This window comes from Poecilia reticulata, linkage group LG3 (assembly GCF_000633615.1).
Source record: "Poecilia reticulata strain Guanapo linkage group LG3, Guppy_female_1.0+MT, whole genome shotgun sequence".
Lineage (NCBI taxonomy): Eukaryota > Metazoa > Chordata > Actinopteri > Cyprinodontiformes > Poeciliidae > Poecilia > Poecilia reticulata.
In genome coordinates this window covers 10,256,895-10,278,858 of record NC_024333.1, presented here as the reverse complement: position 1 = coordinate 10,278,858, position 21,964 = coordinate 10,256,895, and the positions used below count along the sequence as shown (strand labels likewise).

At 40.3% G+C, this 21,964-nt stretch overlaps 3 protein-coding genes and 1 long non-coding RNA gene across 9 annotated transcripts in view; 3 read left to right on the top strand and 1 right to left on the bottom strand.

Annotated features, from left to right (window-relative positions):
* The window catches only part of cdkl5 (cyclin dependent kinase like 5), a 35,816-nt gene extending 31,732 nt beyond the window's left edge, over nt 1-4,084 (top strand). For all 6 annotated transcript variants that reach the window (XM_008404506.2, XM_008404507.2, XM_008404509.2 and 3 more), the window contains one exon: nt 77-4,084. In XM_008404506.2, the coding sequence (XP_008402728.1) occupies nt 77-484 (408 nt within the window). In that variant the 3' untranslated portion in view covers nt 485-4,084. The remainder of the gene's footprint in view (nt 1-76) is intronic.
* Nucleotides 2,008-10,274, bottom strand: rs1a (retinoschisin 1a). The gene is made up of 6 exons (XM_008404513.2): nt 10,156-10,274; nt 9,824-9,849; nt 9,574-9,697; nt 7,804-7,945; nt 6,756-6,951; nt 2,008-5,608 (listed from the first exon to the last, which is right to left on the bottom strand). The coding sequence occupies exons 1-6, from the start codon at nt 10,208-10,210 to the stop codon at nt 5,456-5,458; spliced, it is 696 nt and encodes a 231-aa protein (XP_008402735.1). The 5' UTR covers nt 10,211-10,274; the 3' UTR covers nt 2,008-5,455.
* A 636-nt stretch (nt 10,275-10,910) lies between these two features.
* On the top strand, nt 10,911-11,529 carry LOC103462035 (uncharacterized). Its single transcript, XR_533257.2, has 2 exons — nt 10,911-11,121; nt 11,266-11,529. It is a non-coding gene; the product is annotated as an uncharacterized LOC103462035 (long non-coding RNA).
* Nucleotides 11,530-12,371: 842 nt separating this feature from the next.
* ppef1 (protein phosphatase, EF-hand calcium binding domain 1) lies at nt 12,372-21,874 on the top strand. The gene is made up of 19 exons (XM_008404514.2): nt 12,372-12,612; nt 12,963-13,107; nt 13,946-13,978; nt 14,484-14,611; nt 14,721-14,781; nt 15,991-16,154; nt 16,223-16,337; nt 17,347-17,393; nt 17,505-17,671; nt 17,755-17,791; nt 17,905-18,054; nt 18,957-19,108; nt 19,207-19,441; nt 19,520-19,705; nt 19,789-19,931; nt 20,676-20,782; nt 20,882-21,045; nt 21,206-21,290; nt 21,374-21,874. The coding sequence occupies exons 2-19, from the start codon at nt 13,053-13,055 to the stop codon at nt 21,598-21,600; spliced, it is 2,256 nt and encodes a 751-aa protein (XP_008402736.1). The 5' UTR covers nt 12,372-12,612; nt 12,963-13,052; the 3' UTR covers nt 21,601-21,874.
* Nucleotides 21,875-21,964: the final 90 nt, after the last annotated feature.

The window sequence follows — 21,964 nt, the reverse complement described above, 5'->3', positions numbered from 1 at the left end:
CGTTAATATTGCACTTATAGTCGGTGAAGCCGTTTGTTTGATTGTCTATCAACTGTAAGCTTTTCTCTTATTCCAGAGCCAACCACTCAAGTCTCTACGTCGACTCCTTCACCTCTCGCCTTCCCCCTCAAACCAAGGGCAGCCTCCTCCTCCACCTCCTCCGGACCTGCGCTTCCAAGCCCCGCTCCCCAACCCGCCTCAGTCCTCCTCCAAAGCCGGCTACCCAGAGGGCCGAGGGCACACGGAGAGCAGGGCCCACTCGGGGATGAGCAGCTCAAGCCAGACGAAGAACCGCAAGGCCAGCTACACCTTACCGGGACAGATCGAATCCAGCTGGCACGTGTCGGCTCTACAGCGGGTGGAAGGCGCTCAGTTTACTCCAGAGCAGCTGGGCATCAAACCGGGTCAGAACGGACCTACTTTTACCCGAGCGTCCCGCACCAGGATGCCAAATCTCAACGATCTGAAGGAGACAGCCCTGTAACGTCCCCCCAACCTCTCTGACGGGTCTCCGTCCTTGGAACCTGGTCACAGACATCGTGGTAAACTGGTAAAAGTTCACAGAAATATAGTTATTATCTGTTGATTCTCGTGTCTCTGAAATCTACAAAGACCCGACGCAAACAGGCCAGACATCAGTAAGGTGGGACTTGGCTTAAAGGAAGGAGGTCCCGGTATCTTCTCTGGATGTCGGCACCACGTCAGCTTATTCTGCTCACATCAGAACAAGCAGATCTTTCCTGTCTGGGAGACACTGCCTGTGTGGCCTCGCTGCCGCCATCTTCTGCTTACGGAGCGCTACTGCAACGGTTGAGAAGCCTCTGTCGCATCGGTGGCCAATAAACTTAAAGGTTTTTCAAGCACTGATATTTGATAACAAAAAAGAGAGAAAGATTTATATCGATATTATTTATTAAATATTTATTTGTTTTAAATTCAAGGATATAAGCTATAAATGACAGTATGTAGGTTATATGGGAATATTATAAAAAAACATGTAGAATTAAATGTGTAATTGCAAGAGCTTTAGTTTCGACACAGAGAAATGAATAGATATTTATGTGTTGATAATAATGTCAAAAGGAGTATTTAATAATGGTGAATGTCTTTTTATGTTGAATATGATGATGTTAACATATCTTATGTTATCCTATTTTTACCCGTTTTTATTTAATCAAATTGTAAACAAAGAGAAAAAGAAAAACTACTGAAAAGTGAAAAATCTCAGACATTAGATGTAGTACAGATACGACCATCACCTTCATGACATTGGTTGTGAAGTTGTGTGATAATTCGGGACATTTGTAGACATTGTTCGTTGGCAGATCAACCAGAGGGTGACAGATCAACGTTGTGCTTTAAGTACACTGGAAATAAAAAGATCAAAAGTGTACGCACTCTTGGTAGGGAGAAAACGCCACGTTTTTGTGGCATAAAAATTTACCATAATAGGCTATTTCCACCTTCAATTTGACATATACCCTAATACAGTTCAATTAAAAAGCAAACAATAAAACCCTGCTTATGGAAGTGTGTGTTGAGTTGGAATCATACTTAGCCAAAGGACCTTTTTTATTGAGTTTCAGCATTTTGTCTGGTGTGAGTATGTAACTACAGTGCGTCTTACCAAGGTCATATTTGCTAAATCAAAATGGCAAGGGCTGTAGATGTAATTAATCCCAGGGTTTCGTGCAGAAAGCGTGCTAGGCCGAGGGCTTGGGATGCTGGGGATGCTAGGTCCAGCAGTCAACCAGCCAGAGGTCCTGTTTTTGAGTTAAAAAATATTGACATTGTTGACATGAAATTAAAAAATTTCACTTGATAGTTATTGGCAGACTGGAGGATTAATACTTAAACATCAACTACAAAGTCTTAAAAAAAAAGGGCAATAATTAAAAAAAACTGTAAAATAACTAAACTATGCTAAGCCTGGTGGGGGCACAAGTAAAGCCTGGTGGCCCGCCAGACTTATAATACACTGTGGGAAACCCTGAATTCAAAACTCCAGTTTTTTTTTTTTTTGTTTTTTTTTTAGCAAACACTTGAACATTTTAGGTCTAATTTAGATGGTGTTTGGAACTGGAAGCAAAGCTAGAAATGAAATCATGAGTTCCAGATGAAAAAAGTAAGCCCAGAGCATGATGCTGCCAACACTATGCTTCACTTTGAGTGTGGTGTCATTTTAATGATATGCAGCTGCATTGTTCTTGTCATGAACATGGCATATGAAAATACATATATATCCAAAGTGTTTGCTGAGAAATAGACTAAAGAGAGTAAAGCAGAGAATCCTGAAACTGAATAAGAAAGTAACTCTAAAAAAGTTGAGTTTGCCGGTTAAGACAGCTTTTTCATTTTTTTTTTCTTTTTCTCTCTTTAACTTATTGAACTGTATATATCACATTGAAGGTGGAATACTATTTTTTACGATTATTTATGGTCCAAATTGTTTTTACATCACCAACTCATGTCCTACTTCTGGTGACAGTTTTTTTTTTAATTTACCCCAATTTTCTGTCTTTTATCAGTAACAACAAACAGCTCTCCAGCTTCATGCTGCCATTTTGGGTTTGTCTACAACCTTCCCATGAGGCAACAGGCGTCTTTGCTCATGTTGACCTCTGGAACTGAGACATATGACATACAACTCTGAAGATTGTTTCAAAAAGGCATACCTCACTTACAGCCATTAAGATCTTTCGGGATAAGTCTGGGGATACTTTTATACTGTAATTCTTGAAAGCCAAAAGTTTGTGAATCTGGCATTGTCCAAACACAGACTCCACGTTATTCAGTTTATAAATGAATTTGTTAGCACGAAAAAAAACAAAAAAATATTCTGTCAATTTCAAAACTCTTCATTGTAGTGATGGCTTAGGTGTCTAAATCATGACAGAAAGTAGTTGCATCTTCACAGATGAAGAACTTCAAATAGAAAGCTTAAAATATTTTACTATGACAAAGTCGAACCAAAAATGTTGATCTATTCTAACTTTTTAAATGCCAAGTGACGCAAACGATACAATCTTTGTAACTTTGCTTTACTTTTAGGACTGGATTTTACTGCCGAAACTGGTTACACAAAATTATCCCAGACTTATTCTGTAATCTATGTTTACATCCTCCGTGTGCATCTTAAAGCTCGTGCCATCACCTTTTTGTAAATGCCTCTTTTGTAAACAATTTTAAACATCTGAAATTTGATTTCCCTGTTTGCATTACTTTTAACATCAGCAGTCACGATCAGGGATGAATTTACTCAAAACTTGATTATTTAAAATAATAATAATAATAATAAAAAGATCACCTTATCTTGTGACGTGTGGATGAAAAAAAAAAAAATAACACTTTGTGAAGTTATAGCGCAATGTCTCCTCTAATCTCCAGCAGTGTTCATCGTTCCTTCCTCCATCAGAGTATTAGAATCATTACACATTTTACTCAAAGATGAACATAAAGATCACTTCTACTAGAATGCAGCTTCAATTTAACGGAGAACCAATTGACAACATGGCTGATTGAAAGCAATAACATCAAGAAATAATCTCAAAGTTGTGTGGGTTGGTCACATCTAAAAATTAAACTGAAGCATAGATGACTTCCTGCAGTATATTGTGAAGCTGGGAAGTGAAAATAGTGCCATCATCCTGCAATATTTTACCAGTGCTCCTGTATCTCACCGAGCCTGGCTCAAATCAAACACACTGCCCCATGAAGCTGTGCATTTGTGCAAACACTTAGTGCTAATGATTGTAAATGACTGCTGATGTGGGTTTGTTTATGTCCTTTGTGGACAGAGGGGTGACAACGCTTGCCTTGCCAGTGACCCGAAGCCTTACAGTTAGCTCGCTGACTCAGCAGTTCTTGGTACAAAAGGCTCCAGTCACTCAAACGCGGGAAGATGACGTTCTGTTCCCAAATATGAATGTGTTTCCTAAAACATCTTCTACTTTTATTTTCTGTTTCTCCATTAGCTATTTTCCACCTCTGTCAGGGTGTAAATACAAATAGCAGAGTGTATCTATGCTGACCATTCTAATTAAAATATGATAGGGTCTCATAATAAATACCGACTGTACATTTTTTTGCACGAGTCATATCTTTTGTTCCACAGACACAACATAAAAAAAATTTAAGAAAACATAAAAAAAAAAACAGACATGACACGTGTGTGGGTTTAATCTAGGAAAACAATTTAAAGGTACAATAAAGGACACGTCTTTGACTCAGGAGTGCATCCCAAAGCATCATGGGGGGAAAAAAATGAGACATTTCATCACAAACACAATACGGCAACAGTGAAGTTACCCGGAAAAAGAACTAACAAAAAAAAATAAGTAAACAAGAAGAATAGGAGAAGGTATTTAAATGGGAAGCAGCCCTGTTTTGGCATCCGGAAATGTAAACCTACTGAATGTTTCTGTTTGCCTTTTATGAATCATAAAGTCACTGGGGTAAAATACTGATCAAATTCGGTAATCAATGAAATTATGTTTTAAATCACAGGTTCCAAAAAGTTTGAAACAAAGCAAATGAAAATATGTTTGTAGTAAAATGTAGATTTGATTTGTAAACCAACAATGTCTTCACACTAAACAGCTCTCTACCATAGCAGCTTTTGCATTTGTTCTGTGGAACAACACAAAAATGAAAACTTGGCCTCTAGATCATTCTTATTGTTTGCATATTGGCTGTTTACATTCACATATTATTTATGGGTTGCACCTCATCGTTCCATGCAGCGATGAGTCCCGTTTGCCAAACAGAGAGAAACAAACTGTACAGTAAGCGCTTGTGACATCACTCTACCAAAAAATAAATACTTAAAGTAGCTCACATTTATTTTCAGAATATATCTACTATCTTTAATTTAAGACAAAGTGGACAAGGAAACCTTTCACCTTCTGCTAAAGATTTTAATTAATTTTACTTTTTTATGGAAAGAGAATAAAATCAAACTATCTCGCTATTCTGGGTTCAAGAACAGAAACAGTTCGGTTTTTTTTTTTTTGTGGGATGTTTTTCATAATGTCACATATTTAACTTACGAATAGACTCGGTGTGTATTTCATGGACTGTCTGGTTCCTTCACACAACACCACAAACCTGTGGCAACGAACCCCTCATAGCAACGCTGCCTCTTCTCCTCAGCCACTAATTATTGCTTTGAATTTATGCCATTTCATTGCAAACTGAGCCACCCATTGAGAACTCTTCAAAAACTGGAGCCCCGGTGAGAGAGACTGGTGTGGCACAGACAAAGCAGGGCGGACTGAATGAAAGCACGTTGTACATATCAAACAAACCTACTTTAATGGAAGCACGTCGGATGTAGAAACGGTTTGAGGTCGTGAATATTTCAGGGTCAATTTGTTTTTCAGGAGATCTGTGAATACATAATCAAACACCACGCAGGGTCTGGGACAACGCTCTGAGGGAGGCAAGGAGGAGAGATTCACATGCACTTCTTCATGCAGAGCAGCAACTCCAGGCGCAGGGCAATGCGAGTGTGCCATCCGAGGGGGAGAATGCGGATGTAGCGAGCCACAATGGGCGGCCGGAGGAGGTTCTGGACGGATGAAGAGCGGTCAGAGTTTCCATAAAACACCTGAGGAAAAAAAATTAGGCAGGTGATGTTAAGGTGTGATTAGAGAAGAAAGGAAGAGCCGTGAAGGAATAAGCCTTTTCAGACATTTTTAAGTGAGGTTCTGTAAAACCGACACATCAGCCGTCACAACCACTGTTCAGCTGAGAAAACCGAGACAAACTGGACTTATAAAAGTGTAGATGGTTAACATATAATAATATGTCCCTGGATTCAGGAGTAATTCATATTTTCAATTTGAGTTGTTCTAAGTTGCTAAAAAATCAGCTGGAAATCAAGGCTGTGCAATTATTATTATTGCCCTAAGAACATAATTCAAAGTTATTCCACTATTACATCTTGTTTTTCAGCTATATAAACTATATCTGATTATAGCTTTACAGAACATCACTTCCAAATATCTCAGCTATCCTTCTAAGCCAAATATTGTTCCTACTCTGTTCAGCGTTTGGGTCCAAAAGTGGTTTCAGAATTGTAAGTAAGCGCTGATCGGCCATTTAATCCTCTAAAGATATAATTTTCTGCATTTTACAAATCTGTTACATTAGTGCATATAAAATATTCATACAACTGATAGATTTGAATTTAAAACAAATTTAATTAAACCAAGGAGTGTGGCTGGGACAAATGTAAAAAAAAATCTGCTTGTATTTAAATATTTTCAACTCATTTATGTCCTATTTAATAATCAGTAGAAAAAAAAATCTTTAAATCCTGATCATAACTGCTAAGCTGCTTTTTGCATATTTCCACTGGTATCTTGAAGAACACAGCGTCCTGGCTAACCCTAACCCTGACATTAATATTACTTCTATTTACAACAAATATGTTTGTAAGCCTTGAACGTTGCTATAAAACTAAACCTAGCAGGTGTATGAATAATTTTGGGCTTGAATGTAGCAAGACATTTACTGAAAGTATTGAGAATGCAGTTTTTTAAAAGTGTCTAAAAGCTGTTGATTTATCTACTTTAGATTCTTATTTTTAAAAAATATATATTTTGTATGTTTGTCAACTGCTATTCTGTTACGTTATTTTTAGAAACATTTAAAATTGCTAAATAAAATTATGCTTCCAAAGCGTATTTACAGCATCAATGACCCAAAACATTCTAGATTATTTTTGTCCAGGGTGTTGCTGCTTTACTGACTCTGTTGTTTCCAGTTTGGTCTTTGTAATAAATCCAGTTGAGCTTCTCGTCGGTGCGGTACTGGACGCTGTACTTGGTGACCCACTCGTCGGCGTCACAGCGGCCCTGAGAGAGGATCCCCGAAACCACCATCACCTCCTTCAGGTCGATCTGCAGCCACTGACTGTTGTCCTGGAATTTGGACAGCCAAGCACACCTTGGAGAAGAAACGGAAAATAAAACTCATACATGATTACCAGAACTCCAGGCTGCTTTATTATAAGAGAACTAAACTTTGTCGAATCACATTCGGTTTTTTAACTAAGGAGGAAAATGAGAAGCTGTTCGAATGTCTTCATTAATATCAATAGAAAGTTATATTAAAGAATGAGGACTTAACGTAGCAGAAATCAAATTGATAAAATAAACAATGAGGCTCTCAGTGTGTGTATTTTGGCATTGTGGTGTTCATATTTCCATGTTGTGAACAAAAGGACATATTGTTGCAAGACCTTGACCAGTTGTGTGAGCCATATTGGGTTTATCCTTACTGTTCCACACAGATTGTAAGAACATAGGGTTTTTTTTCATTATACTGGCACAAAACTCAACAACATGTGGTAAAATGGAAACAGACTATAGAAACGTGTGCAGATATTTAAATGTTATGATCGCACTGTGCCGTGAAAGGGTTTTTGTTTCATTGTAGGTCCTTTTATATGTTTTTGTAATACGTCCTTCAGGCTATCAGATTTTAATACATGACAAAAGATGACCCAGGTAAATACAAAAAACCTTTTTCAAATTTTATGTTATTTCATCAAGAATTGAAAAAAAACAATGCATCTGGCTCTTTGTGAAAATGTAATTGCCCCCTTATTAAATTATGAACTAACAGACCAGATTTCCTTGTTCAGGCCTGATTACTGCTAAAACTGTGGACTTAAGAGACCACTCAATCAGAACCTGTCAGATGCTTCTTTACATCACTGCATGGTTGTAGTAATGCAAATATATTGTTTCTGTTTCTGTTTAGTTTTAAATAAATTCACATTTTAATTTGACTTACCCGAAGCCTTGGCTGTTGAGCCTGGCTTTGCTCGGGACCCATGAGGAGAACCACCCGGTGTACTGGTCCTGGTTAGAGCAGGTGACTTGGCCTGGACTCACAGATCCTGCCTCGAATCCAAGAGGCCTGTGATACGGACACTCTGCAAGTAAAAGCAAAGTTGACCAATTAAATTTTTTTATTATTATTATTTCTCTTTCATTGTCACCATTTGTTTGGAAAGAACCTTTCCTGGACCGAACAGATGGAGCCCATCGAGAGGAGGACATGAACAGAAGCAGTAAGCCACTGACCACCAAATGGTCACCACAAAAGCCTCTTTGGATTTTCAGTCTTCATCCTTTCCGCTTTGCCCTCCTGCCCTGCTGACATCCTCACACACCCCCTCCAACACCGAAGACCCCCCGCGGCGTGCAGCCGCAACGTGACCCACATTTCTTCCTAAAAGCCAACAGCTTAATTCTTCACAGTGAGAGATCAGTGATGTCCATTAGGACGGCAGGAAAGCAGATGGCCATCCACTCTTCTTGACCGCAGCTCCATGTTGCTGCGAGCTCTCCCTTTCTCAGAGCTGGTTATAGAAATTTCACTACAAACATGTGAACGAGGGAGATGATGGAGGTGAGCGAGAGTGGATTTGTTGATACACGCAATAAGACCTGGCTCCTCTGTTTACTGCTGCTTCAAGACTGTCAGGGGAAGGGATGCGTTCGCTGTAATCCCAGCATTACAACGTTGACAGCAGAGCTTCTGTTTGAGTCAGGAGATAAGTGTTTGCATAACAATGACTCAAATGCCTCTGCAGTCCTCCCTTTGTAAATTATGAATGTTCGGATGGTTGAAATAATAGAAATTCCTAGAGGTGAGACACAGAGGGGGGAGGCAAAATATCGGCTGCAGCACAAAGTGCTCATTCAGGCCCGTCATTCATCATCGCAGGGTCTGTGTTGTACTAATAGCTAGTTTCTGTTATTCTGTGACTGGCGCAGTCTAACAGGAGCTGCATCATGTTCTGGCATGATGATTATCTGCTGAACTTATGTGTCTTCGCTGCCATCGGTTGCCATGCAATTTGTGGCTCAGATGACACTCGCCTATTCACTCGTATCACTTGTAATCAGCGTTGATCTCTTCTGCAAGTCTGCCCGTGATTTAAATCTGACCAAGTTGGAGCGTCTGCCTCTGGTTATTTACAGAAGAGCTAAAACTAACTATTTCTCATAGATTTAATGCTGGGTAAAACCTTAGACCAAAGATGTCACTGGACGTTTTCATGTCTTAAGTTTCCGGTTTTTACCCTTCTGTCCTTTTTATGACTCTGTCGTCACGCAACGTCTAACGTCAGCTTCTCAGAGGATGCCCAGTGGAGCATGTCCACCCTGTGGAGTTAAATCTGGACTCTGATGCTTTCATGCCCTACGCATTGTCTCTCTGCATGTAAAACAAATGTAGTGATTCATCTTTGGAAATCTGAGGATTTAGTTTTAATGACTTTACATAATGATTTCGTCAAATAACAGACTTCCTGATGTTAGATAGTTTATAACAATACAGGCAGGGAGAGAATAATTTTCCATAATTCTTAGTTTGGAGGAGCTGGGAGTCACTGCGTGGCTATAGTGAGCACCAACTTGGTGTGAAATTAATATTTGTACTTCTTTAGGTTCTAAAAAAAAAAAGCCCAATGTGAGATTTCACAAAAACATTTGCAGATTCATGTTTGCTAAGAGAGATAGAGAGAGGTGTAAGCATGTGTGCTGAGGCATTTACCTGGCATGCAATCCACTCCTTTCACCATAGAGCCAGACCCCATGATGGAAAACTCTGTTGGAGATTCGGTTCCATCGCAGTCGCATTTGCAGGACTTGGAGGTCCATGCCTCAGAAGCGGCGGTCTGGTTCCAAAATAATAATAAAAAAGAACTTATATAAATGCAGTGGCATTTGAAAAACTCAACATGTTTTTGTTTGCATGATTTAAAATGGTTGCAATATGTTTATTTTCTTAGGGGTTTTCATACCTCTTGAGCATGAATCCTGATGAGCGCTGTCCAACCAGATGGTCAGAAAAAAGGGGGGAAGAAACAGCCAACAGAGGAGAGAGAAGAAGAACAAGAAGATGCTAAGGACACGACAAACATCCACTCTGTTGATAAAATCTGTTCATTTAACCACATTAAATAAATGTGGTTAAATGCGCGTAAACCAATGAAAGAATGAAACTTTCAAACTTAGACATAAGTCCTGCTGGATTCTGTCAACAGAAATACCTTAGAGTAATTCTGATATCAGCTTTCTAAAACTTCAGGTAAGGTTTCTGAGCAGGTGAGGACAGATCGAGTTGAAATCGTACCGTCAGTTCCTAGAAGAAGCAGAGCGAGCAGGGAATGCTGCACAATGAGCGCCATCTTCCAACCCACTTCCACACCAGACTGGACTCACAAATGAGTGAGCAGCAGGGACAAGAGAGACTGGATTACAGTAATCCACAGGACGTTAATGGCCCTACCTAATGCCATTCTTATCTGACAAAGCCCCTCCTACAGCCGGTAACGTGCCATCATGACAGCCATCAGCAGATTCAACATCGCTGGAAGTCATTGGGATGGCACAAGGGTCAGCTCAGAAATCCTATACACACACACGCACACACACAAACACACACACGTGTGGATATGAGTGGAGGCTTGTGTGTATGTCAGAAAGGCTTATGATGACCTTCAGCAAGTTGTCTTTCCCACATCTAGACACCAAAAAAGTGGTAAGTGAGTGAGTGTATATATATTATATTTATATTCACTTTATCCCTCCTAATAGGAGGGATACAGAAAAAGATGGATTTCTCTTTTTTGTCACCGTTCTTAAGCTATTAATAAGTCAAGAATATTGAAAATTTGCATCCCACTCTGCATCAATTTTCAAGCAATAAACAGCCATAAAGCAAAGCGCAGCTCTAAATTATGTGACCACATGTTATTTGTGTTTGAGCCAGATTTTTCTCTCCTGCAGAAAGCTGCTGATCCCCCACTGAGGACTTTACAGCCAGGTGGGTGAAAGTAATTGAGCCTGATTAAGCAAAGCTGTTTTCAATTTGCGTTCATTAAAACCTCCTTTTCAGTACTAACACAGAGCCTCTGATTTTCTTGGGAGCAGTGTAAAAGGCTGTGCTAGCAGCTTTATTTATTTTTATATCAGATGCCTGTTTTCAACTGAACATAACAAAATGAGGGCACCTGTTCAAGCAGCTCACTGGATTCCTGCAAAAAAACTGAGGAGAGTTCGGGATCATTCCAAATTCATCTACAAAACTCATAAAGAGGTCAGAGTTGCTAGTTCTGTGTTGTGTCCAAGAACTGTACATGTAAGATTTTTTGGATGAGACATTTTTATCCTGTACATAAAGATCATCTTTCAAATCCTTGGGCTTAACTTTTTTTTTTTTAAATGTCCCTAACCTTAACAGGTTCACTGTGCAAAGATGGAAATTTCAGATTTCCTGTCCAGTCAGCATCTCTGTTTCCCCAGACCTCTCCTACTCAGACTGGTGAGCTCTGAAGCATCTCGGCTGTCAAAGCGCAACAGACTGAGACTCATCACTCTGCAGGAGGTTGATGCTGCTGTCGCACTCTTAAAAAAGATGACTCGTGCAAGAGCTGCTGCATGAAGTATTGGACTCTATAAACGTTCTTTTACTGTGGTGTTAATAAAAGTACATTTTTAAACTGTAGTGCTTCTGTCTTGCTTTGTAGGTAAGCATGTAGAATCTAGTGACATCTAGCTGTAAAGAAGGGAACATTTCACATAACCACCCCTCTTCTCAGGACAAACAAGAGCCACTTGGTGTAATTTGATTGGGCAGATCTTTGATAGGATGCCGAAACACTTTGCACTCATTTTGAAAATTTAACGGTTGAGGATAAAGTAGGGAATTAAAATGATTTCATGTGAAACTGTATGAAGTTGAATGGCCTGTAGTTGTAAAACGAGACAAAGGCAAACCGGCTTAGGTCATATCTGCATTGCATTGATGCTCAAGTTCAAGGCTGGTATAATGCATCCAAATAGGGTTTAACTTTCAGTAAAACTTATTTATCGCTGGACTTGAATCAGTTCCATGAGTATTTGAAATATAATTTTAAATGTTGGATTTTATGGATAACACAGTTCCCCATTTATTAGAATGTGCCAGTTATTCCTAGTCCCTATTGAACTACAATTACTCAAGATATAAATGATATATTCTCAAAGGTGTAATTTTCAGCAATGCTCCTTTAAATTGAGAATCATGGTTGAGGTTAACTTAACCTTTGACTGATTTGTGGTGGTTGATTTGAGATCGATGTGCTTTACTATACGTTATGACAATAGTTTTACTATTTTACTGTTGTTTTTCTTTAAACTTTGTACCGCTTAGATTTTTTCACATAAGTTTACATAAAGTTTAAAGAATTAAAATCCCTAAGCATTTCAAATAAGCGTACACAGAGCATAATGTCAAGGACCGTTTGTAATCCAGATTTGTGACTTTTATGCCACATTAGATGGTTCCACTTAAAATACGGAGTAGCATGTGGAGCTGCTGCTGCTTGCGCCTCGTCTCCCAGCTCTGAGCACCGGCCGTGCTCCCTGCTCCTCCTCTTGCCTCCGCAGCTTCTCTGGGAATGCTGCGATCTCGCATTTGAAGGTCCAACTCCGGCTCTTGAAGAGGACGCAGAGCTGGACCTTTCCATGCTTGCTTCGACGCACATTTTTACGCATGAATTGATTCGCTCTCATCATTCCAGGCGGACCGCGCGGATTTAAGCTTCTGGTAAGATTTAACGACTTATAGTACTGGAAGCGACGCTTTCCTGTTAATGAAACTGTAAGAGGAGAAAGTTTTATATGCGAATATTTCTATAGCTGCATTTTTTATGCGTAATTTGGTGTTGCGTGTAAAGCATTGACTGTTAGCAGCAAGGGCGTTGCTAAGATTTTGTAAGACTGGGGCCTCAACCCACACAGAAAAATGGAAATATTTTCTAAAAAAAAAAATACAGTCCAAACCCTTTTTGGACAAAAAGTGTTTAATACATTGTGCCAGATACTTGCTTATAATAGCTTTTTTTATGTATGACAAAGAAGGTGAGAAATGTCGGAATTAACTATAATTCCCATTAGTTACATGCTGCCATCCAAAGGAATCCCGTAATGCTTGGAAAAGAGTGACTAATGTGACCCCTGGACCTCCCTGCTGAGCAGCTGAGCATCATGGGATGTGGCACTTCTGTTGCTACTGAAACTCAAGTAAAGCAACTGGAAACAGGTAAAAGTACCCATATATATATATATATATATATATATATATGGGCGAGATTCATATGAACTAATTAGGAGAGTATGTCAAAAATTGTTGAATACGTTGGTGCAAACAGAGCAAACAACCTAATTTACAAAGCTTAATATTGATTAATATTACCTTAATATTAAAGCAAAGGATAATATTGATTAATATTACCTTAATATTAAAGCAAAGGATAAAGATTTAACAAAAGGTAAAATAAAATGTAAACTTTTACATATTTTACATCCAAATAAAATATGTTTTAGTCATATTTTAGTGATATCTAAAATATGACTAAAAATTGAAATATACTTTATTGTCGCAGTTTATAAATCCAGGTGAAAATATATAAATGACAGTGCAGTAGGTGATCAATATCAATAGGTTATTCACTCTACTACCGTAATTACCCATTTGTTCTCTAAATCTAAATCTCTCACTTCTTGGCTACCAATGTGCGGTTCCATGTGGTTTGTTGCATGTTTTGCTGTTTTCTGTCACTGTGTTTGCTCACTCGTTGCAAACACACACATACACACCCACACACGGGCATTCAGATGTTTGACAGATAGTAGTTTTTTCTCTTCCCAGCTTGTCTTTTCTCCTCTCTTTAATGAGTGTTGTTACTCCCCAAAGCTTGCTTAATTCGTTCAGTTTTTCCAGTCCCACTGTTGCCCATGAACTTCCCTTGGGTCTTGTTATCGCTCCTGTTTTGTTTGTCTCGCTCCTGTTTTGTTTGTCTGCGTGTGCGTCTTCATGTGTGTCACATGACTTCATTCAATTACCGGCTTCTCGTTCTGACTCGTGTTTCCTCTCACAGATGAAGCTGTTAAAAGCCCCAGCCCGGCACTCAGTAAGATCTTTTTAAGTCTTTGACTCGTCTCCCTGTACACAGACGCATACGTATAGTACCGTGCAAAAGAAAAACACCCTTTGCACTTTCTGAACTACTGTGTGTCTTTTTGGAATTTTATCTGATCAAGTGACACAAAGTTGTGAAAGAGATAGAAAAGGATATGTGGTTTGATATGACAGTCAGTGGCACATAGTAGTAGGAGTGTCATGCTGTGGGAATGCTTTCTTCAGCAAGAACAGTGAAAGATGTGTGAGGATAAGCAGGACAATACTGTAAGCTCTCAATGCACTCTCAGGGGTTTTAACCATTTTTTGCCAAGATGAGTAGACCAGAGGTTTGGTTTGTAGTATGCTTCTTACTTGCACAGTAGTATCTTAGAAGAAAAAGGTAAAGCCAATGTAAGTTCTTCAGGGAGCTAATTTATATCATCTGCCATGTGGCTGAGCATACTATTCCACTTCTCCTTGGTTTATAAAGTCCAACATCTGATACTGTCCTGCAGCAATGAAGGCAGCTGTTTTGATCCAGCGGTGGTACCGGCGCTACATGGCCCGACTGGAGGTACGAAGGAGGTACACCTGGAACATCTTTCAGTCCATCGAATATGCCGGAGAACAGGACCAGCTACAGGTCTCTCTGTCTCTCTCTCTCTCTCTCTCTCTGATACCTGCATGTCTGAATAGTGTTTTCATAGAAGCCACCATAAACCTCTCATGTCCTTTTGTCTTAATCTCTCTAGCTGTCCAGTTTCTTCACTTACATGCTGGACAATTTCACCCACCTTAACGGAAACGGGCCTGGTGAGACTAAACCGGTGCTGACATTCAGTTTTATTGTTTTCAGTAAATGCTAGATGACTCCTGTCATGAATCATGACTTCCCTTTTAATTCCATTGGCAGCTAAATTTGGTAAGCTTCAATTTTACGCTCTTATTATAGCTCAAAACGTGTTGTTTACAATTTAGCGCGGCCTGTTATTCAAAACTACTTCAGGCCTCGGTAAGTGGTGACATTTTAGTGTTTGTTAGTCATCAGCCAGAGCTAAGTTGCTGAGAAATAAACATAATTTCACATAATGAGCACAATTTTTGTGAAACAACTATGTTTTGGTCTAAATAAGAAAGCCCAACGTACATCCTGTTGCTTAGTAACAATCATGAATGTGGAGGCTAGTGTGTTGGTGTGTAGCTGCCGCAGTGTGTGCGTGTGTGTGTGCGTGTGTGTGTGTGTGCGTGCGTGCGTGCGTGCGTGTGTGTGTGTGTGTGTGTGTGGGGGTGTGCGTGTGTGTGTGTGTGTGCGTGTGTGCGCGTGCGCGTATGCGTGTGCGTGTTTGTTACTGCTCATCCGGCTGAAAAGCAATGCTCTTCGTCGACAAGCTAGGCCGTAGCTCATCCTCACAGCCGATTCTCTCCTGCATGTCGTCTTTCATTGGTTTTATATTCAGCCATCATGCAGACAGGGTGGTCATTGTGTGCCGTGGACATCTGTGTTTTTTGTTTGTGTGCGAGAGACCCAGGGCAGAACAAAGGGAATTTAATGGACAGCAGACAATAGCCCATACTAAGGTGGCCTGTAGGTAGATGTCTGCTTTCTGCTTGCATAAATTAGAGGTTGTTATTTTTTGTATTATTTATTTGCATGTCGGAGTGCTCTCATGTAGCTGAAAGTGATACAGTGGCAAGCTACTCACAGGAAGATACTACGAATTAATGTCTGTGTTGGGAATATTTTCATTTCACAATTTGTCTGATTATAATCAATGTTCCTCCGACCCATTCAGACTCAGAATCTATATGTAGCATTCTGAAAAAGAGAATAATAATGCTCTAATTTTGGTTCCAGTCATACAAGTGGCCTTCATCATTACACTGTACTTTACAATGACTTTGTACTTTCTAAGATTTGAGGTAGCTGTTTGAAAAGGAAAAAGAAAAGGCCTGGGTTCTCATGGGTTAACTAAGAACAACTGAAATGAGTTTTTCAGCTTGTGAACATATCGTCTCCTCCAGACTTGATCTCCCAGCTGCTGGACCCCGTCATCGACCCCTGGTTAGACAGAGAGACCTGCTACAAAACAATCCCCATCCCAGAGTCTTACACCGGACCTCGTATTTTGTTTCCTCTGTCTGTCTCTGATACAAACGCCCTCTTGAGTGCTTTTAAAGAGCAGCAGGTACCAACATAACACTTTGTTTCGTCCCGATGCAACAATAAATACGGTGGACCTCTGTTTCCGTGCAGATTCTACATGCCAGGTACGTCCTGCAGCTGCTGTACGAGAGCAAAAAGCTCCTCAAACAGATGCCGAATATTGTCCATTTGTCAACGTCCTACACCAAGGAGATCACCATATGTGGTGAGGAGTCTCAGTTTCAGTTCTCCTCGTTAACAATTAGATCCAGCGTTGTCCTTTCTCTTGTACAGTAAGGCAAACCTGAAAACATTTGTCATTCTGATGCTGTCAGCACTTTAGGTCAGTAAACACCTCAATAAATGACCACTGCTGTCTTTAAATGTGTCATAACTACTGCTGCCTGTGTCTTAATAGCAGGGCTGGAAGATATTTGCACACTGATCAGGCACTTGACTTCTCGTCCACAGCTGCCTCCTCACACCGACTTGCATCTCGTTAAACTCAAGAAAACCTGTGATAAAAGCAAAGAACACACACTGTTTGTGTTGAGATGGTGCCAATTGGAGATTTTTGCATAGAAGTTGCAGTTTAAACCATTTAATTGTATTTTGATTTTCATTTCTTTTGGACATGTTCCTCATCCAATGTGGAGACAACTCTGAGATCATTGTCCTACCAAAACGGTTCAGTTGTTTCCGTGTCTCAAACATCTTTTTGTTGCTTTGACACTAACTTCAAGAATATAACGGTTGTTCCATGTTATTTCAATGACTTTGCAAAGTCCTCAGCATGATGCTGCTACTGCCTCCATGCTTTATAGTTGGTGCAGTTTTCTTAAGCCTCTTGAAGATTAGTGAGTACAACCCAGAAAGTCAACCAAATTGAGAAGATTTCAGATGTCATGGCAGAATTATACCTGCTGTTTTCTACAAAGTGCCTACATACAACAAGCAATGCATTAGCAGGGGTATAAATATACATAATAGGCCTGTTTGTATAATAATTCAGGCCCTATGTGGTTTAAGGAAAATTCAGAAAATGTCCATTTAATTCTTGTTTTGGAAAAAGAAATGTCTGCTTTATGGAAAAAGAACAAGTCAAAGAAATTCAAAATAATCCAGCAATCCTGGATTACACAAGGTGCACAAGTATGTGTATCTTTTTACCCAGAGCTGTATGTCCATGTCAGAATTAGTGATTTTTGTTTTTTGTTGGGGGTTTTTTGTCGCAGGTGATCTGCACGGCCGGCTGGATGACTTACTTCTGATATTCTATAAGGTACCCTAAAGCAGAAATGTCTCTGTTTGTAGAAATACATGCTTATAAAAAATAAAATAAAATGTTTATGCTGGTCAAAATGTGGTAAAAAAATTTTTTGTTGATGTCCAGAATGGACTGCCTTCTGCTGAGACACCCTACATCTTTAATGGAGACTTTGTGGATCGTGGGAAAAAGTCGGTAGAAGTGGTAATCCTCCTATTTGCCTACCTTCTGCTTTACCCAGACCACATGCACCTGAACCGGGGAAACCACGAGGATCACATCATGAACCTCAGGTGGGTGTGTGGGGGGAAGAGAAAACATGGAGAAAGAAAAGTTCATCCCCAGAAGTCCTCAAGAATTTTTTCTTGCTTCTCAGATACGGATTTACAAAGGAAGTTATGCAGAAGTATAAGGTAAAGCCAGCAAATAATGACAATGTTCCTCCTCCGCAAAAATAACTTGGGATGTGGTGATTTGGATAATTTTTTTCCACCATCATAAGATCTATTTGTTTAACTGCATGCAGACCCATGGCCGTGAGATCCTCCAGCTGTTTCAGGACGTTTTTAGCCTTCTGCCCATCGCTACAGTCATTGATGCAAAGATCCTCATTGTGCACGGAGGAATTTCAGACCAGACTGATCTGGATTTGCTTGGCTCCATAGAGCGGCACAAGGTCAGAGAAAATCCATAGCTACCTTTTGATTTCATGTTTTATAAGCTGCAAGAATTTTTTTTTTTTGGTCATGTGAGGGCATAAAAAAAATCACAGGTCATTCAGATGGTATCACTTTAATATTGCTACCCTTTAAAGTTCTTCACATATTGTTACATTAAAAGAAACTTAAATGTTTTTCATTTGGATTTTAAGTGACGGACTGCCACAAAGTAACTGTGAAATGGCGACTTTTAAACATTTTTCAAACAAAAACCTGAAAAGTATGTTGCACGTCCATTAAAATACATCATGGTTAGTGTATTCGTATTCAGGCCTCCTTTGCTCTGACAGCCTGGAATAAATGAGTTTATTTAAGGGATATCCATGATCTACTTTTCAGATTTTCAAACAGTTTTGTTAACCATGTGTCACTTTGTGCTACAAAAATAGACAACAAAAAAAAGGTAATTAAAATTGAACAACACTTTGAATTACACCATTTTGTTAGTAGTAAACCATCTATGTGTTACTGTCACGGTTAACCCGAGCTAAAGCTTTTTAAATCACTTCCGCTGAGATTTTTGGTGACTGTGGGTAGAGTAGTAGAGTAGGCGTCTTGCGATCGGAAGGTTGTAGGTTCGATTCCAGCTGCCTCCTGCCACATGTAGATGTGTCCCTGGGCAAGGCACTTAACCCCAAATTGCCTACCAAGCTGCGTATTGGTGTATAAATGTGTGAGCGTTTGTGAGGATGAATGGGTGAATGTGACTCTAGTGTAAAGCGCTTTGAGTGGTCAAAAGTGATTGGATAAAGCACTATATAAGTTTTGTCTATTTATATTTATTTAGGGGTTTTGCTGGATGTTCTGCCTTCTTCTCTGAACATCTGTTAGTTGTTGACCTCACAGCATGTCCCCTCAGGTGAAATCCGCCCTGAGGTTTCCTAGACGCAGCTTGGAGCAGCTTGACATCGGTCAATCCCATCGACTGGGCAAAAGAATGAGGTCGACGGACATCTCTCGCCCCAGCAGCAGTCGCAGCTACAATGGGAACCACAGGACCCCCACTCTGAGGTCTGACCTCTTATCTTTATTTGCAGATGTTTAGTCATTATTTATTTATTTATTTCAGCAAAATCCTGACTTTTCCTGCTACCTACTCTAATCCTCAGAAAGAGGAGATGCAGGCTGAGCCGGCAAGATAGCGGAGCCTCAACTTCATCGTCTTCATCCTCATCGTCGTCCTGTTCTTCGCTCTGCTCTCCTCGAACTCCCTCCTGCATCTCACCCCAAACGTACCCCTCGTCTCCCAGCACACCCTGCAACGTCCTCCAGGTGCCTTTCCTGGACTCTCTGTCCTCTGTTCCGCTCCCATCACTTCCGCAACAGGAACGGGAATGGAAACAGGTGAGAGATTTTTCAGCTCTCTTTCATAAGCCAACGTGTCATAAATATAGCGTCCGTGTCCACTCTTGCATTTACCAGATTGTAGATATATTGTGGAGTGACCCTAAAACCCAGGAAGGCTGCAGCCCCAACTCCTTCAGAGGTGGAGGCTGCTACTTTGGCCCCGACGTTACTCAGAGGCTGCTGCACAAGCACGGACTGCAGCTGCTCATCCGCTCTCATGAGTGCAAACAGGAGGGATACGAGCTCTGTCACAGCGGACGGGTAGGACACATTCAACTTGCTGTTACTGCCCAAAAAGCTGTGACATGTATGAACGGGCGCAGATGAACTTGTGAATCTTATAGGTGATCACCATCTTCTCAGCATCAAACTACTATGAGGAGGGAAGCAACCGTGGTGCTTACATCAAACTGGGAAAGGAACTGGTGCCTCGCTTCTACCAGTACCAAGTCAGCCGCACGACCCGCAGGCTTACCCTGACACAGAGGTGCAATGCAGTCGCTCCTAAATTTTAGACAAAGTACTTAGAGTCATATTAGTAAATAAGATTTATCTGATGCTAATCCATGTTTGCCTTCTTTCACCTCATCCGTCTCTTTCTTTGCTTTCTCTTAAAGATTTATGTGGTCTGTGATCAGTATTGGCTCTAAAACCAGAGGGACTCTTTCTGAACCCTGAAAGAAATGGAATAAACTATAAAACAGACAAAAGTTTCCATATTTTAAAGAATCTGTTAACTATCCAGTTTAGGTTTGATTTGCACAAGTATTTTGAACAAATGCTGACTACGCTACAGGCTCCTAAAAAAGTGAAATAACTCTTGGATTTAATGGAATCAGAACCACCATTATCTAATACAGCTGTGTCTTCTTCTGTAATGCGCTCCTGTAAATAAACAATAGAAAACTGCTAAGCTATGTGCAAGTAGCTGATTTCCCCAGAGCTCCACACCACATGCATGTGCCGCCCTCAAGCAGCATTCCACCTTAGGTAGTGCGCCACAGGGCCCACATCAAGAACCACTTTAATCTGTGAGGCAGAGCTGTCAGGTGTGTGGTTCCCAGTCAGACATCATACAGACATTTGCTGGAACCAGTCTAAGTGCATATTCATCGTCTTTAAACACTGTGAAACTTGCATAGCTTTGGTTATCTTGAATGTTATCATTCGGGACCAAAATATTGAAATAAAATTCTTGTTTCATAGCTTGTTTTTTTTATTTTTATTGCAGAGTTCGTGCAGCTGAAGGCTCTGCTCTCAGGGCTCTAAAGGAGAAACTGTTCGCCCATCGATCTGAGCTGATGACGGGCTTCTTGAAGTACGACCCAAATGAAACCGGTACTCTCTGCTCCTTCCAGCACCAGGGGGATGGGGGGGGGGTCATCACCCTTGTTATCACATGAAGCCGTTACCTTAGAAGCAACTCCTTTGTTACAGGTTGTGTGTCAGTCGGTGAATGGGCCAAGGTGCTGGAGTCTGTCCTGAGACTGGACTTACCCTGGCGGACACTTCGTCCACACTTAGTCCATCTGGCACCAGATGGCAGTGTTGAGTATCAGTCCTGCTTTGAGGATGTGGGACCAGGAGCTCCTCTGCCTCAGGTCAGAAGATAAAGTACCCAAGTGTTGTGTGAACAAATATTTACTAATCCCATATAGAAAATGTGAAACTAAAACACAAATATTATAATTGTACTTTACTTTATAGTAATTATGTTATATTTACTGCATGTGTTTTTTTGTTTTTTTGTGTTTTTTTTAGGTTGCTCCCACCTTGGCTGAAACTCTGTTCAGATACAGAACCGACATCGAGATCATTTTCAACATCATAGACAAAGATCATTCAGGTACATAAAACTCTTCAGCATGTTTTAAGTTGGTTCGTCTTGTTTTCCGCCATTTAAAGCGTGTTCATGGTGGATATGTTAAGGTCTGATCTCCATTGAGGAGTTTCGCCACACCTGGCGCCTTTTCAGCGCTCACCTGGGGGTCGCCATTGACGACAGAGCCATCGATGAGCTGGCCCGCAGTATCGACTTCAACAAGGACGGCAGCATAGACTTCACAGAGTTCTTGGAGGCCTTCAGGGTGGTCCACAAACTGGACAGTAAAGATCATCAACTGAGCGAAAACGCAGATAAAGAGAAGTGTGCTTGAGTATTTGAAAGGAGGCGAAAGAAAAGGAGACGTAAACTCGATGCGAAGAGATACCTGGACTCCTCCAAACTGCTGCAACCTCCAGTGTTAAGGTTCTTTTAATGTCTGCTATTTATTTTTTTTGTTTAAATAAAAAAAACACATCAGGAGAAAAAATTAACTTTTTTTTTTTCTTTCCTACATTTACAAATTCACAAGCAGTATTTATCCAGAACCACATTTCCCATGAATGAAAAAATAAAAATAAAAAATTGCTTCCTTTGAGTGCACCATGTTTATTTTTCACAAGTGTTTCAAAGTGACTGCTTTGGTGTGTGCTTGCATGGTAATTGGCTCCTATACTCTGGTTTTCTACCTCAGTGAT